The following is a 12940-nucleotide window of genomic DNA, read 5'->3' on the forward strand; positions in this document are numbered from 1 at the left end:
GTTTACTTATTTGACAGAAACTGTCAGCTAATCTGCCATTTTAATCACTCTTGCATTATCTCAGAATTTTTAAAATTGAATTAAAATGTATATTAAATGTTTAATACACTATAGTAGCTTCCAATCAAAATTAATATGCTACAGAGTAATGTTTATGGTAAATAAACTTTGGAACAATTTATACAAAGCAGGAAATAAATAATTTTTACTTCAGTGTCATTAAAAAGTAAAACAGTATGTCACACCACAGTATAATCCTATCCAGATAATATAATATTGTTATACTTTATTGCATCATAATTTCAGGATAACATTTTAAGATTTAAGTAAAATATGTAAAGAAACAAAATGATTAGATTTACTGTCTTTAATATTTAATATTGAACAACCAAAGTTTCTCTTTTGTACATAATCCAATTTAAAGATAATATAATTAGCACTTCCAGCATTAACAGTCTGTATTTACAATGAGTGAGATGGGGTAGGGAATCTAAATAAGAAGAACCTTCAAATCTGTATGCAACATAAGTCAAAATGTGAAGATTTATAATAGGCTCCAACTTCAAGACCTTTATTTATGGGAAACAATTAAAAAGGGCTTTGTTTGCTTGCTTTATTATCCGTAAGCGTTTCTGAAATGATGATTTTGTTAAATGGTTTTAAACGTTTGAAATATTCAATAATGCCTTCATTATTTTGCTCATGGCAGTAACAATTTCTTCCAGTACTTCCACATCAGCTTTTACTTGCTTGTAGACTGGTCGGAAATCTGATGAAAGGATAACAAGGGAATTTATATAATCCTAATTCCATATTCCTGGATATACAATGGTTCAAGTAGATGGTGTCAGTCTATTCCAAGGGTCATGTACACAGAAGTTACAAAGTGTTCTTCACTCTGCATTAAATGTGTACACTGTATCAATGAACAGGAAAACTTCAAAGTTTTTATGAACTGATGCTGATTGAAAATAAAATATCACTCTATTGTTCTTGTAGCAATGCTTGAAGTTAATCATCAATCCCTGGTGTTTCACCCTGTTGTATTCTGGAGGCTATTCTAATGGCTTCTTCCAATGACTGCTGCTCTCCAAGCTGAAAAAAAGGTATTTGAAACACATCAGTTGATCAAAACTACTGTATAAGATAAAACATTTTTGCAAACAATGATAGAGGGGAAAAGCAAAACCTGCATTTCAGTTAATACTTCTGTATGCAATAAATGTGATAACCGGTATTGTCATGGCTTTTCTGAATACTATGTACTAGCAATAATCTAATCAGCATCAAAATAAAAATAAATCCCTTTGGGGGATTAAGCTCAGTTTCTGCGTATCTGCCAAATGACCTTTCTTCAAAAAGTCTTTGTACATAACAAACAAAATGCCCTAACATGCATAGAGATAATCTGTCAGCTCAGTAGATATTACTAGAAAAGGCTAAGATAAGGGTCCAATCATCCAAGGCAGGTGTTAAATAATGACTTATTCATCTTGAAAAGCCAAAATGAAAGACAACATTTTTCTTAATTTTTTAATATCTAAGTAACACTCTAACAAAAGTGGCACATCAACATTTTTTATTAAAACTGACATGTGACATCATTCAAGCTGATGGAATAAAAAACTGTACAGTAGTGAAATGTTTATCAATTCTGTAGTAGTCTGAAGAAAAAAGGCTCCTAGAGCTGCAGTGAAAGGCCCTGCATTATACCTGCACTGAAGAGAGAAATATTTCTCTACCATTCATAGAGGGACATCATCTTCTTCCCAACCAACTTATTTTAACAGATAGTATTAAATAAAAAAGTAAAAAGAAGCTTCTAATGTTTATTTCCTCTCTAATGTTCTTGTATTTTTCATCTTTGCCCAGCCATACTGTTGTTCGGTATTTGTCTAAGGCCCAGTCCTAAAAATCCTTACACTATAGTTGTCCTTATCTCAGTCAGATCCAAATGAAGTTACTGAGACAACTCTCATGAGTAAGGACTAATTCTTTTGACTTAGGTTTTTGAGGTTTGATGGGTGGGAGGTCAAATTTCTTATATTCCTGCATGTACAACGTGTCTCTTTGGTACTAAGTAAAACAAAACAAAATGTACAGTCTCCATCCTGTAAAATGAGGGGCAATCAGCTCCTCACCCTATGATAAATGAAAGTAAGAAAATAATTTCAGTACATTTCAATGGCACTACTCATATGCTTAGAATTTAAGCAAATGGTTAAGGGACCTGAGCCTAAGAGTGCTCAGCACCTTGGCAGGGTTGGCTGAAATATAAATTGTCAGATTTAAACACAATTCATATATCATCCATTTTCTATTTTGAATTTAGAGTTGGATTATACATCACCAGAAAGTATTATCCTGATACCTCTCATAGGGTTCCTGAGCTTACCTGTGACTGTAGCATCTCATTTTTTAATATTTGTTTTTAAATGTTAATATATCATGACCTTCAAATTATGGCTCTAATATGTACACAATACTCCTTTTTTACTTAATCATACTACAGGTAATACATAAAAGTGCTATCTGTATAAAAAACATACTTGGGGATTTGGCCTTATAGACATCTCACCTCTAAGTGAAACTTCACATCCAGCTATCAGTTTAGTATGCTTCCCACCCCCCCCCAAATAAACTACCTATGTACAGCATATTATTATTATTTTTCTGCCTTTCTGTAACTAAAATTTGTGTTTCCACTGCTTTTAAAAGTTTGTATTTAAACTAAACTTGTGTTTCACTTTAGATCCAACCCCTTCAGGGTTCAGCAGAATGAATAGCTTATACTACTGCAGTATGTACTCTACTTTAGGCAGATAAACAGAGGATACCTATTTTTGAAGATGCTTGGAGCTGTCTCTCTCTAGATAACTAATTTCATTTGTAGATTTTACTACTGGTATTTCCAACTGTTTATAACACATACTCCATCTAGCAAAGGAATAGCTGTTATCCCTTTCTCTAGTCAGGGAAACATAAATTTGGGAGTTCTAAATTTCTGATCATCCCAATAAGTTGTTCTTAAAGGATTAATAAGGGTGCTTTACAACTGAAGGTTTGTGACTCTGGAATATTCTCTTCTTCCACAAAGGAAAGATTACAAATGCATCATATTTTTAGGTAAAGCACAATATGCCTCAATATATTTATTTTAGAAAAAAAACACAGTTTGATGGGTACTCCTTTTACGTCTGGAAGGAGGTAATGTTAATTATTTCTGAACTCATTCTGGTATTACTTTTTTAACTATCAAGTCATACTACCTTTGTTTGTTGCAAGACAAGTTTATTAGTTAAATTTTGTGAAGTAGCCAGAAGACTTATGACACAGGATTCTTTGTAAATAAATGTGCATTACTATATTACCTGCACTGCAATTTGTGTTCCATTAGATGTAGCCAACAATGTAACAGGTCTGGTTTCTGTGGTCACTAGATGATGCCCATGTTGCTGATGTCCCATTTCTGAAGACGCACTGTGGAATGCTGCTAAGTCTTGAGCCACAATAGCAACCTTCAATACAAAAGGAAGAAAATAAACTCACCTAAAATATGTTACAGTATTGTCATTCATTTTGGCTGCTGTTAACTACAGAGTCTAGCTGGAACAATTAAATATATTATTTTTTTCAGCAAAACAATCTAAGAAACAGAGAAATGACAAAAAATTAAAGCAATACAATTATCATTATATTCATGCTCCTTCTCAAATGGTAAAAAAATCCTTAAAGAGTAGTACTGCATCATCTGTACTTCGGTATACACAGAGCTGTTTAGTTTGTGATGATTTATGCTTATACAATATACAATGCATATATCATCCATTTGCCAAGGCACACTGATTTCAACATTAAAGACACTGCTCAAGTCAGGTCATAAGAGTACCTGCCAATATGTCTGGAAATAACCTGCTCTCAACTATTTGCACCTCATTAAGACTTGCTACTCAAAGTGGGTACTCAGCTTCTGCTCTTATCTTTAAAGCTGTAATTAAAGGGTTGCTAATATAACCCTTTGCCTCTAACACAGAGCCCTGTGTCCAAGTTCTGAGCAGCTAGGGGACTGCCTATGAAAGAACTCCATTCCAGCCCCCTCTCTTTTTGGGTTGTCTGTTCTCCCCTTTTCTCTCTCTCTCTGCCCATGTGTCCATTAACTGGTTGCTAGGCAACCACCTGGGTGCCTAGGGAATGCCCTAGGGAGGAGGAAATTCCCTGTCTCTGTGGTCAGGTCTATTGTTAAACATCCCGCCTTTGACCTGGGAGGGCTGTCCTAAGGCTGTAGTTCCTCTTCAAGGTGAGGGTTGACTACTCAAATTCACTAGTTAACATCAGTGATGCTTAGAAAATACTTGATGTTGGTTGGGTCTAGATGGTGAGGTCAGAAAGGTTATATATAAGGTCCCTCCATCTTGGGACGAAGGGGGAGACATCTTCTGGTCACTTAATCAGGATGAAGCTGTGTACCTTCAGAATCCTCTGGACGCTGCTGCGTGTAACTTATCTGAATTGTAGCCAGTAACATAGAAATAAGTGTTCTAGACATGTACTTAAAGGGCCAATGAGCCCCTTATACTGTTTTGCTCAAGGCTGTTTTCTTTCAAAATTCATTTTGGTTTGTATTGCTTCTCTATGCCCTCCCCGGGGGGCACAGAGCCTAGACAAAGACCAGGTCCCTGGTGGTGGCATCGGTTACTCCAGACTCATGGGTGTGCTCCAGGAAGGGGGTTGGCCAGAAGTAGGCACCCCAGGAGAGGCACTCAAGGCTTGGTTTTTGGTTGGGTGCAGTAAGGTGGGTGGCTTAGTGCAGGAGTGCCCCCTACTGGCCCGCCACACTGCCCACCCAGGCCAAGTGCCACGAGGAGCAGTGGGAACTGGGAGATCCACCCTGCTTGAAGCAGAGGCTGGAAGAAGAGAAGAAAGCATGGAATCCCCAGTTGCTAGTGGCAGGAACAACGAGGGGACTAGCATCCAGGTCCATGGGCTTCCAGTTGGACAGTCCTATTCTAACAGCAGCTTAGATTTAATGGGACTTCATCACTTTACTTCAAGTTGACTAACAGCAGTGCTGACAATTGTTAAGTTGAGCTAGAAGGATTCATCATCGGTCTTGCATGTCAGGAAATTTTGTTTGCCAATCAAGCTGCCATATTGGCTTACACTGTATTATGAAAAGAATGCTGTGGTGATGTATGAGAAATTCTGTTGTAATACAAATAATTTTATGTGGACTATATAATATTTAAGTGCTTTTAAACCATATTACAAAAAATAAATATTTATAGTGAAGAGAATTTTACCTGCTGTCCTTCAGTGCCCTCTGCGGTAACCATTGCTACAGAATGTGTTCCTGCAGAAGAAATGACTGCATCATGGGTGGGGACTGTGATGGTGGTGCCATCTTGTGTTACCATAGTGATAGTATTGCCAATGGCCTGCATGTCAGCCTGAGATATGTTGACCTGGAAACATAGTGCACTTTTTGCATTAAAACAAGTTTATTTTTATTTGATTGAGTCAGAATATAAATGACAAGAGAGATTTAAAATGGATTGGCATTTATAGAATAAACTCCTCCCAACTAGTACCACAATTTCTTTGTCTGAAAGTAAATGAGTAGCAAGCCAGAATGAGAAGGCAGCTTGTTCTCAACAGTCCCAAAAAATATCTTGTATGTGACTCAGCCCTTGGAGCTCCCACAGGGGCCAGGAATTTGGGGTCTGGGCAAGCATGGGCAGAGTCTGCCATGGAACAGAGCCCTCGTGGGCACCCGTGTTGGCAGGAGGTGGGGTAGGGTGGCAAGAGACCCGACTACCTTAACCTCTGTGCTGCTACTCACCACCCCATCCATGCTGCTGCTGCTTGCCTACTACCACAGCCATTTGCCCTGCTACCACCAGGTCTGGAAATGTTTCAGGAGGCTTCTTGCTGTGAGGATTTGCCCAGTGAAGCATCCCATGGTCCAGATCTGGCCCAGGGGCACAGGTGACTTTGATACCCATGAATTACTGGATTACTTTTCAATATATTCCCTTATGATTTAAATGCACTTAGTCTAGCACATCTGCAGCCTGGCTACAGAGATTCAGAAAAAAATTCTTAATTAAATTTCAAAAGATTTTCACAGACCAAAGAACTGATATATTGATGTGTTTGTCTTTGTTACCACCATTATTTTGTTTGTACAGAACTTGTATGTGGACATGTTAAAGTTAGACACCAAATATTTGAAAAATGAATAATGAAATCAGAACTAAGATTAAGAACCTTCATAAGAAAGGTTCAATCCTAAAGGACATCCCTGAGGACATGGCAACAACACTGGAGGATGAAGTCCCTTCATAGGCCATAGTAAAAGACTGGAGAGCTATATTTAAGCAAGGAAAAATCAGCACTGAGAATCGGCCATGGTGACAATATCCCAGGAACCACAGCAAAACAAGTTGATGCAGCCACGAGATAGCTATGAATAACAGAAGATTTACAGTAGTTAGACACACAGCTAAGACAGTGGGCATCAGCACTAGGTAAACGTATGTCATCCTCAGTGAAGATTTGGCCGTGAAAAGTTGTCAACAAGATGGATGCCCAGAATGTTGGGTGCTGATCAGAAAATGGTATGGCTTAAATTTCCAGAAAGTTTTGGGAACAGTTCTAAGCAAATCCAAAAAATTCATGGGTAGGATTGTGATTCAGGATGAAACATGGATCCACCACTTTAATCCTAAACAAAACAGCAGACATAGTCTTCACCTCCCAAGAAATTCAGGAAGATGACATCAGTCAGTAATGACATGGCCATGTTTTCTGAGACAGCAAAACGGTAATCATAATGACCACCTCTCAACAGGCAAGACTATCAATGAGGTGGGCTTCATTATACTCATGAAAAGTACTTGTGATAAGCCTTTGTGAATAATCACTATCAAAAGTTGAGTCCAGGAGTGCTACTTCTTCAGAACAATGGATCACTCCACACATCCCAGTTACATTTGGTCAATGTGAGAGATGTGAGAGCCAACATAATACATGCTTCCCTCCCTTCCTGTATTCCCATCTTTCAGCCTAGCAATGGGCAAAATTAAGTCTTGCCAATGAATCTGTTTTCATGGTCTAATAATTGCTATATATTTGGCAATGACTTCATGACCAAATCCAAGTACAAGCCAAGTGCAGGACTGCTTAGCTTCTGCGATCAAATGCCTTCAGTTTGGTACATTTATGTACTAATACATCTATTATTCAACTATTCTAACCAAAACACAATGGAGATTAGATAAATGTCAGCCATCATTCTGAATGTCCTCATCAGAATGGTCTTTACCATGGTGAATACTTACATGTTGTGTCCCATCCTGCGAAATAAGTGCTACTTGTTGACTAAGTCCTGATTGAGTAACTGTGGCAACCTGTGCAGAAATTACATCCTCTCCTTCCACACCTGTCACATATGTTATCTGGGAGCCCTTAAGCACATCATCACCCTGACCTATTTGATGAAACAAGGCAGAAGAATATTATACATATTGAAAATACAAATAGCTATGAGATTGAAGCTAAGAGGAAAAATAAAAGCTAAAAATAAAACACTTTCTGGCTATAAAACTGTAAATTCTGGAAAGGAAAATGGGGCGGGGGGGAAGGAACTGAAAACTTAGATCAAAATCAAATCAGACATATTTATTCCGGGGCATACTTCTTTCAACAGCAGGGAGCAAAGCAAATAAGTTCTGTGCATTGAGAAAAAAATGACATGTTTGTTTATATATCATGTTTGCTTAGTTTAGAGACAAAGAGAACATTAAAAATACCGACAAACTTTACTATGATTCTTTCAGTTACACATTAACTTCTGTACACTAGCGGTTTGATGGAAACACAATTGGCAGCTTATAAAAAGAATTATTAACTAACGCAATAAGTTTCAGAGAAGAAGCACCATTGTGTGAAAACATTATAATGGTACATTACCTTAATAAATGTTTAACTTGGACAAAAGGAAACTTCCTATTCTAATCTCTCTTTTATTAGTGTTCCATCAGAATTCAGCAATTTACTGAAGAGGTGCATCAGTGCAATCTCCCAAATACAAACAGTAAAACTGTAATCAATTTTTGTAATTAGATTAAGTCATTTGTTTAGAACTATTCAATATACAACCTCAGCACTATGCAAAATCAAAATCTGACAAATTATGTTCTCAGTCTTACAATAAGAAAATTAAATTTTCTCTATGCTCCAATCAGTCTGTTTAAAAGCACTGCAGTGTAAACAGTTTCAGTGCAATCTACCAATCTATTTAAGAAAAAAACCTACACTGGTTCCTATACATAAAAATAATTGCCAACAGGGAATACTTTGCTTAGGGATTACCTGGGGGCTAAATCCAGATCATAGCACCCTGCTTAACAGCACCTTTGACCCAAAGGCAGTATAGGGTGGCTGCCTTAATAAAGGGCACCATATTTTGGTCTCAAGAATAGCTCAGAAACAGGAGTATAAACAGGTATGGAGAGCTACTTTTTTCTTTCATTCCCCAAGGCTGAATGCCTTTAAACCACAGCACAGACTTTCATCCCTCTTTTATATACCCATAAAAGAATCTTTTAGGAAGCAAGGTAAGCATTTTAGTTAGCCTCTTGCAGGTCGTTTCAATAGAGATATTTATAGTGGTTACAACACTGGGACATATTTCTCTCTCAGCTTTGCAACTGACTTGTTTTATGATCAAGTCAATTAATCTTGCAGTGCCTGTTTGCTCATCTAACCAGTGTACCTCACTTTGAGGTTTAATTAATGTTTGCAAAGTACTTTAGGATTCTCAGATAAAAAGGCAGTAGATAACTGAAAAGTATTAATCATAAGAAAATATTTAATCTATGCTGCAATTCCGTTGGTTACAAAGAACATCAGAAAATATGTTGAATAATAATTTGGGAGGACTTACAGAAAATTCCAGTCATTGAGATATACTACACAAGTTATTGAATTAATGCTTCCTAGAGCTCTTCCTCCCACTGCCCCAATCTGCCAAAAAATATCCAATAAATTGGTGCTAAAAAAGAATCGAACCAAGCCTGAGTTGATACAAATGGTGAAAAATAAGCAACCAAGAGTATTGTGGGAATGCTTTAAGAACAGAAGGAAACAACACAGAAAACGCTATAATAAAAGATTGTCTCGCAGGGAAAAGATGGGTTGATCAAGGAAAAGGTGATATAAAGACACAGTGGACTGGACTGGATTGTAAATAATCAGACTAGCCAAGCTGACAACAGACAGAACCAAAGCACTTGTCCATCAAGTTGCTAACCCCCTTGACAAGGATGGTACTTGACAGAATTATCAGTTATGGGAGGAAATTTAGAGTCAGAGGACATAAAATATAACACACAGACCTGGAGGTGGCTCAAAGAAAGCTTCCGGTTCTTCTTCAATGGGCTCTGTGTCATTGTGTGCTGTCCGCTTGTGCATAGCTAGTGTGGAAATCTGCTTGTATGTTTTCCCACAGTGATTACAGTTGTAAGGTTTGGAATGGGTATGTACAACATGGTGTTTGTATAAACTGGAATATTCTGTAAAACGTTTATCACAGCCAGGAACTGTGCAGACATATGGCTTTTCACCTAGGTATAAAAACAAAGGTAATTTAAGAAAACTACAACCATGATGAGGAAAAAATTGGCAATATATAGAGATACCACACCCAGGCTCAGGGCAACTTGCATTGACATTTAATGACTTACCTTCATTATCAAACAAGTCAGCCTAGTATTCTCCAGTTTTTTTTCCCTAATTCAGAAGTGACCACAGTGCAGCTCAGAGTTTATCAATGCAGACTATGGTTTTCCTTCTTTTTAATATAGAGTTCTGTCAACAAAGGTAGCCATTGGAGGAGGCCATTTCAATGAGGAGAGAGCAAAACATTCTGGAATATGTCATTTTCATTTCAGACACACTAAAAAGGAAGGCAGACGTAATCTGCTCAACCATGTACAAATGACATGCAGCCATCAAAGCTCCTGACAAGGTAGCAGTGTGGTCCTCAGCTTGGCAGTGCAGTGAATTCTGCCCTATTTTATTAGTTGTTTCTGCTAACTATAGTGGAAGCCCAGTACTTTTCCTTAACAGTCAAATACGTTATTTTCTTAACTTTATTTTAATTTACTATCGATAGGAAACCAAAACCTCAGTCATCCTAGCTCCATAAAAATTCTACATCATACAAAAATTCTACTCGTACGTTAAAACAATTATGGGTAAATATAATTGATGTTCTACATTTCATATAGATTTTTTTAAAGGAACCTAAATTACAAATCCCCAAACATTTTGAAAGGTATACAATACCTTGAACTCCATAAGACTTGCCAATCTCTGCTCACTATAGAATACAACAGATATAAACATGATGGCTATAACTTTTATATCCTGCACACGGGAGTAGAGTTACTTTTGCTGACTTATTAAGGGAGCCAGATCTTTTTTTATCTGCTACCTGAGAATAGAAGTTTTAATTCTCTCTTTGGAAGGGAGAAGTAGGACGGGGTCAAAGTCCCGCAGGGAAGAATCCTAGGGTCAGCCAAGCTTAGCTGAGACTTGTGCTTTGCTGTTATTTAAGATATTAAAAAGACAAACCCCAGGAAAGGACTAAATATTTGATACAAAGTGTACTGAAATCAATGGAAGCCTTCCCACTGCCTTCAAAGACCTCTGAATCAAGCACTAGCTGTTCTGTGCTGAGAACAGGGTAAGGAAGCCAACTGCTCACAATGGTCAACAGAACCAAGAAAAGGGAAAAACAAAACTATCACAAACAGAACATATCAATATAAGGATTTATAGCTCTGTTCTAATGTGTGGCAATAACCTGCTCACAAAGAAATTGCCTGTTTACAAACAAATTGTTCTTCAAGCAGAACAACAAAATGTAACTCACGTACCTGTATGTATTCTCACGTGATTCTTATAGTTAGTTGCACTGGCAAATGCTCTCCCACATCCTGGCTCTGTACAATAATAGGGTCTTTCACCTGTATGTGTCCTGATGTGAACTTTCCTAATATTAGATGTTGTGAATGATCTGCCACAACCTTCAAATGGACATTTGAAGGGTCTTTCACCTGGAAAAAATACAAAAAGTTACAGCTAGCACTACTAAAATAGTTGATTTAATTTAAATGCCAGTCCAATCTGTTTAGGCAGCAACATATAAATCAAGGAGTGTTGGTACTGGTGCCTCACTGGGTCCATATTATTTTGGATTGCCTACATAAAAAATCATTTCCATTTGGACAAATTAGTTTTCTAGCTGGAAGGTTACCTGTTTTGAGAGAAAATGAGAATTTTCAGAATCTGTATGAAGCAGTGTTTATCACCAGTACTCAAACACGCCAGTATGCAGCAACTGTAGATCTGGACATAAAATCTGCCACCGGTTCTGGAACATTATATCAACAAAATCCATAAGACAGGGAAGGCCATCTGGACATCTGCAGCCAAGTGTCCTGCCAAAACTGTCTCCACCAATAATGGCTATTGTGATAACCATACTTTTGTACTAATCTTAAATATTGCACAAGGGATAAGAAGAATTAATGGCAAGGCACATAGGAATTCAAGACTGCAGCAAAAGAAAAGTACTTGGTTATAAGTTTTGGATCACATCTCTCCTTAAGCAGATGTACAGGCATTTAATCTGGTCTTTTGTAGCAAAGAAATATGTCCTGGGAGTCTCTCATTGATAGAACATTGGATCAATGGATCAACAGATCTTTCCAGAAAAGCATTCATGATTTGGTTAGTGCATATCTGTTTCAGAAATCACTGCTGAGGTGTACAGCCAGTGAGGTCATCCCATATTGGTGACACCACTTCTAGAGCTTGATAAGTTCTTGGCAGAGAAGGGATTCAGAATGTCTTTGTTTGTTTGTATGGTATACTGCATGTGTTATTTATCACATACAGGAACATTATACAAATTAGTCTGATGGCTACCTAGCTTCACATAGCTTCAGATCATTGTGAAGCCATGTACCTTGCATCTGCACATGGTTCAGGCAAAGAACTCAACCTGTTCCTGTAGCATCCATGTTAAGCATTATATCTGGCAGGTGGGGGAGCAGAAGGAGATAACCCTTCTGCATTCAATGGCCCCAGCAAGCTCTTTCTTCATAGTAAAAAACAAAACAGGTGTACAAGCCTCTTCTCCTTGCAACACTGGTGGCATCTCCCTTGGGCTCAAAGATGAAGCAATGAATCATTTCTGATTGAAGATTTATACAAGAAGGGTACCTGAAGAGCAGTAGCATAATTATGGCATGCTAATCAGAGCAGCTGCCCCAGGCACCAACTTGGGAGGGATGGAAAAAAACACTGTCACCATGGCCACACAATTATACTGGCGGCACAACAGCAGCCGGAAGTCACCACTGCTTGCATGTCACAACTGCCCTGGGCATTCAGCTGCATTATTATGCCTCTGCTGAAAAGGGAAAGAGAAGGAACACAAATATGGCAGTAAAGAAAGGATGTGGTTGAGATGGCCACAGTTATGATCAAGAACACCCTGCTGTCTGATATTTTGACAGATCAAACCTGGTGGACAGCTTCTGAAGGCAGTGCTCCCAAATGTCCTGTCACAATTGATGATGTGCTGCATTACTAAAGAAGAAGAGGGGTTAGCAACCTCCTTTATATTTTGATTTTTTCTTGGCTTGATATTGAGGTTGCCTGATTATAGAGCAGTCTGGGATTGAATGGTGCAGTTGAAATATGGGCTGGGGCATAAAACTCCAAGATGATCTTTAATTATAGATGTCATCATGTGGAACTTTCCCAAGGTGTCATCCTGGTTAGGAAATCACTCATGACATGTAAGGCCTAGCATTGACCACATGAAGCTATATAAAGGTAGAGTATAACTTTCCCCCAAATGCAT

The 12940-nt window shown here is 38.0% G+C and overlaps 1 protein-coding gene across 1 annotated transcript in view; it reads right to left on the minus strand.

Annotated features, from left to right (window-relative positions):
• Positions 1 to 250: 250 nt before the first annotated feature.
• ZNF143 (zinc finger protein 143) overlaps positions 251 to 12940 on the minus strand; it is an 85764-nt gene continuing 73074 nt past the window's right edge. Inside the window, exons 11-16 of the mRNA XM_019519591.1 lie at positions 10944 to 11123; positions 9399 to 9626; positions 7341 to 7489; positions 5301 to 5462; positions 3372 to 3518; positions 251 to 1095 (exon numbers count right to left, since the gene is read on the minus strand). Of these exons, the coding sequence (XP_019375136.1) occupies positions 1012 to 1095; positions 3372 to 3518; positions 5301 to 5462; positions 7341 to 7489; positions 9399 to 9626; positions 10944 to 11123 (950 nt within the window). The 3' untranslated portion in view covers positions 251 to 1011. The remainder of the gene's footprint in view (positions 1096 to 3371; positions 3519 to 5300; positions 5463 to 7340; positions 7490 to 9398; positions 9627 to 10943; positions 11124 to 12940) is intronic.

Source organism: Gavialis gangeticus, unplaced genomic scaffold (genome assembly GCF_001723915.1).
Source record: "Gavialis gangeticus isolate Ggan-Ray unplaced genomic scaffold, GavGan_comp1, whole genome shotgun sequence".
Lineage (NCBI taxonomy): Eukaryota > Metazoa > Chordata > Crocodylia > Gavialidae > Gavialis > Gavialis gangeticus.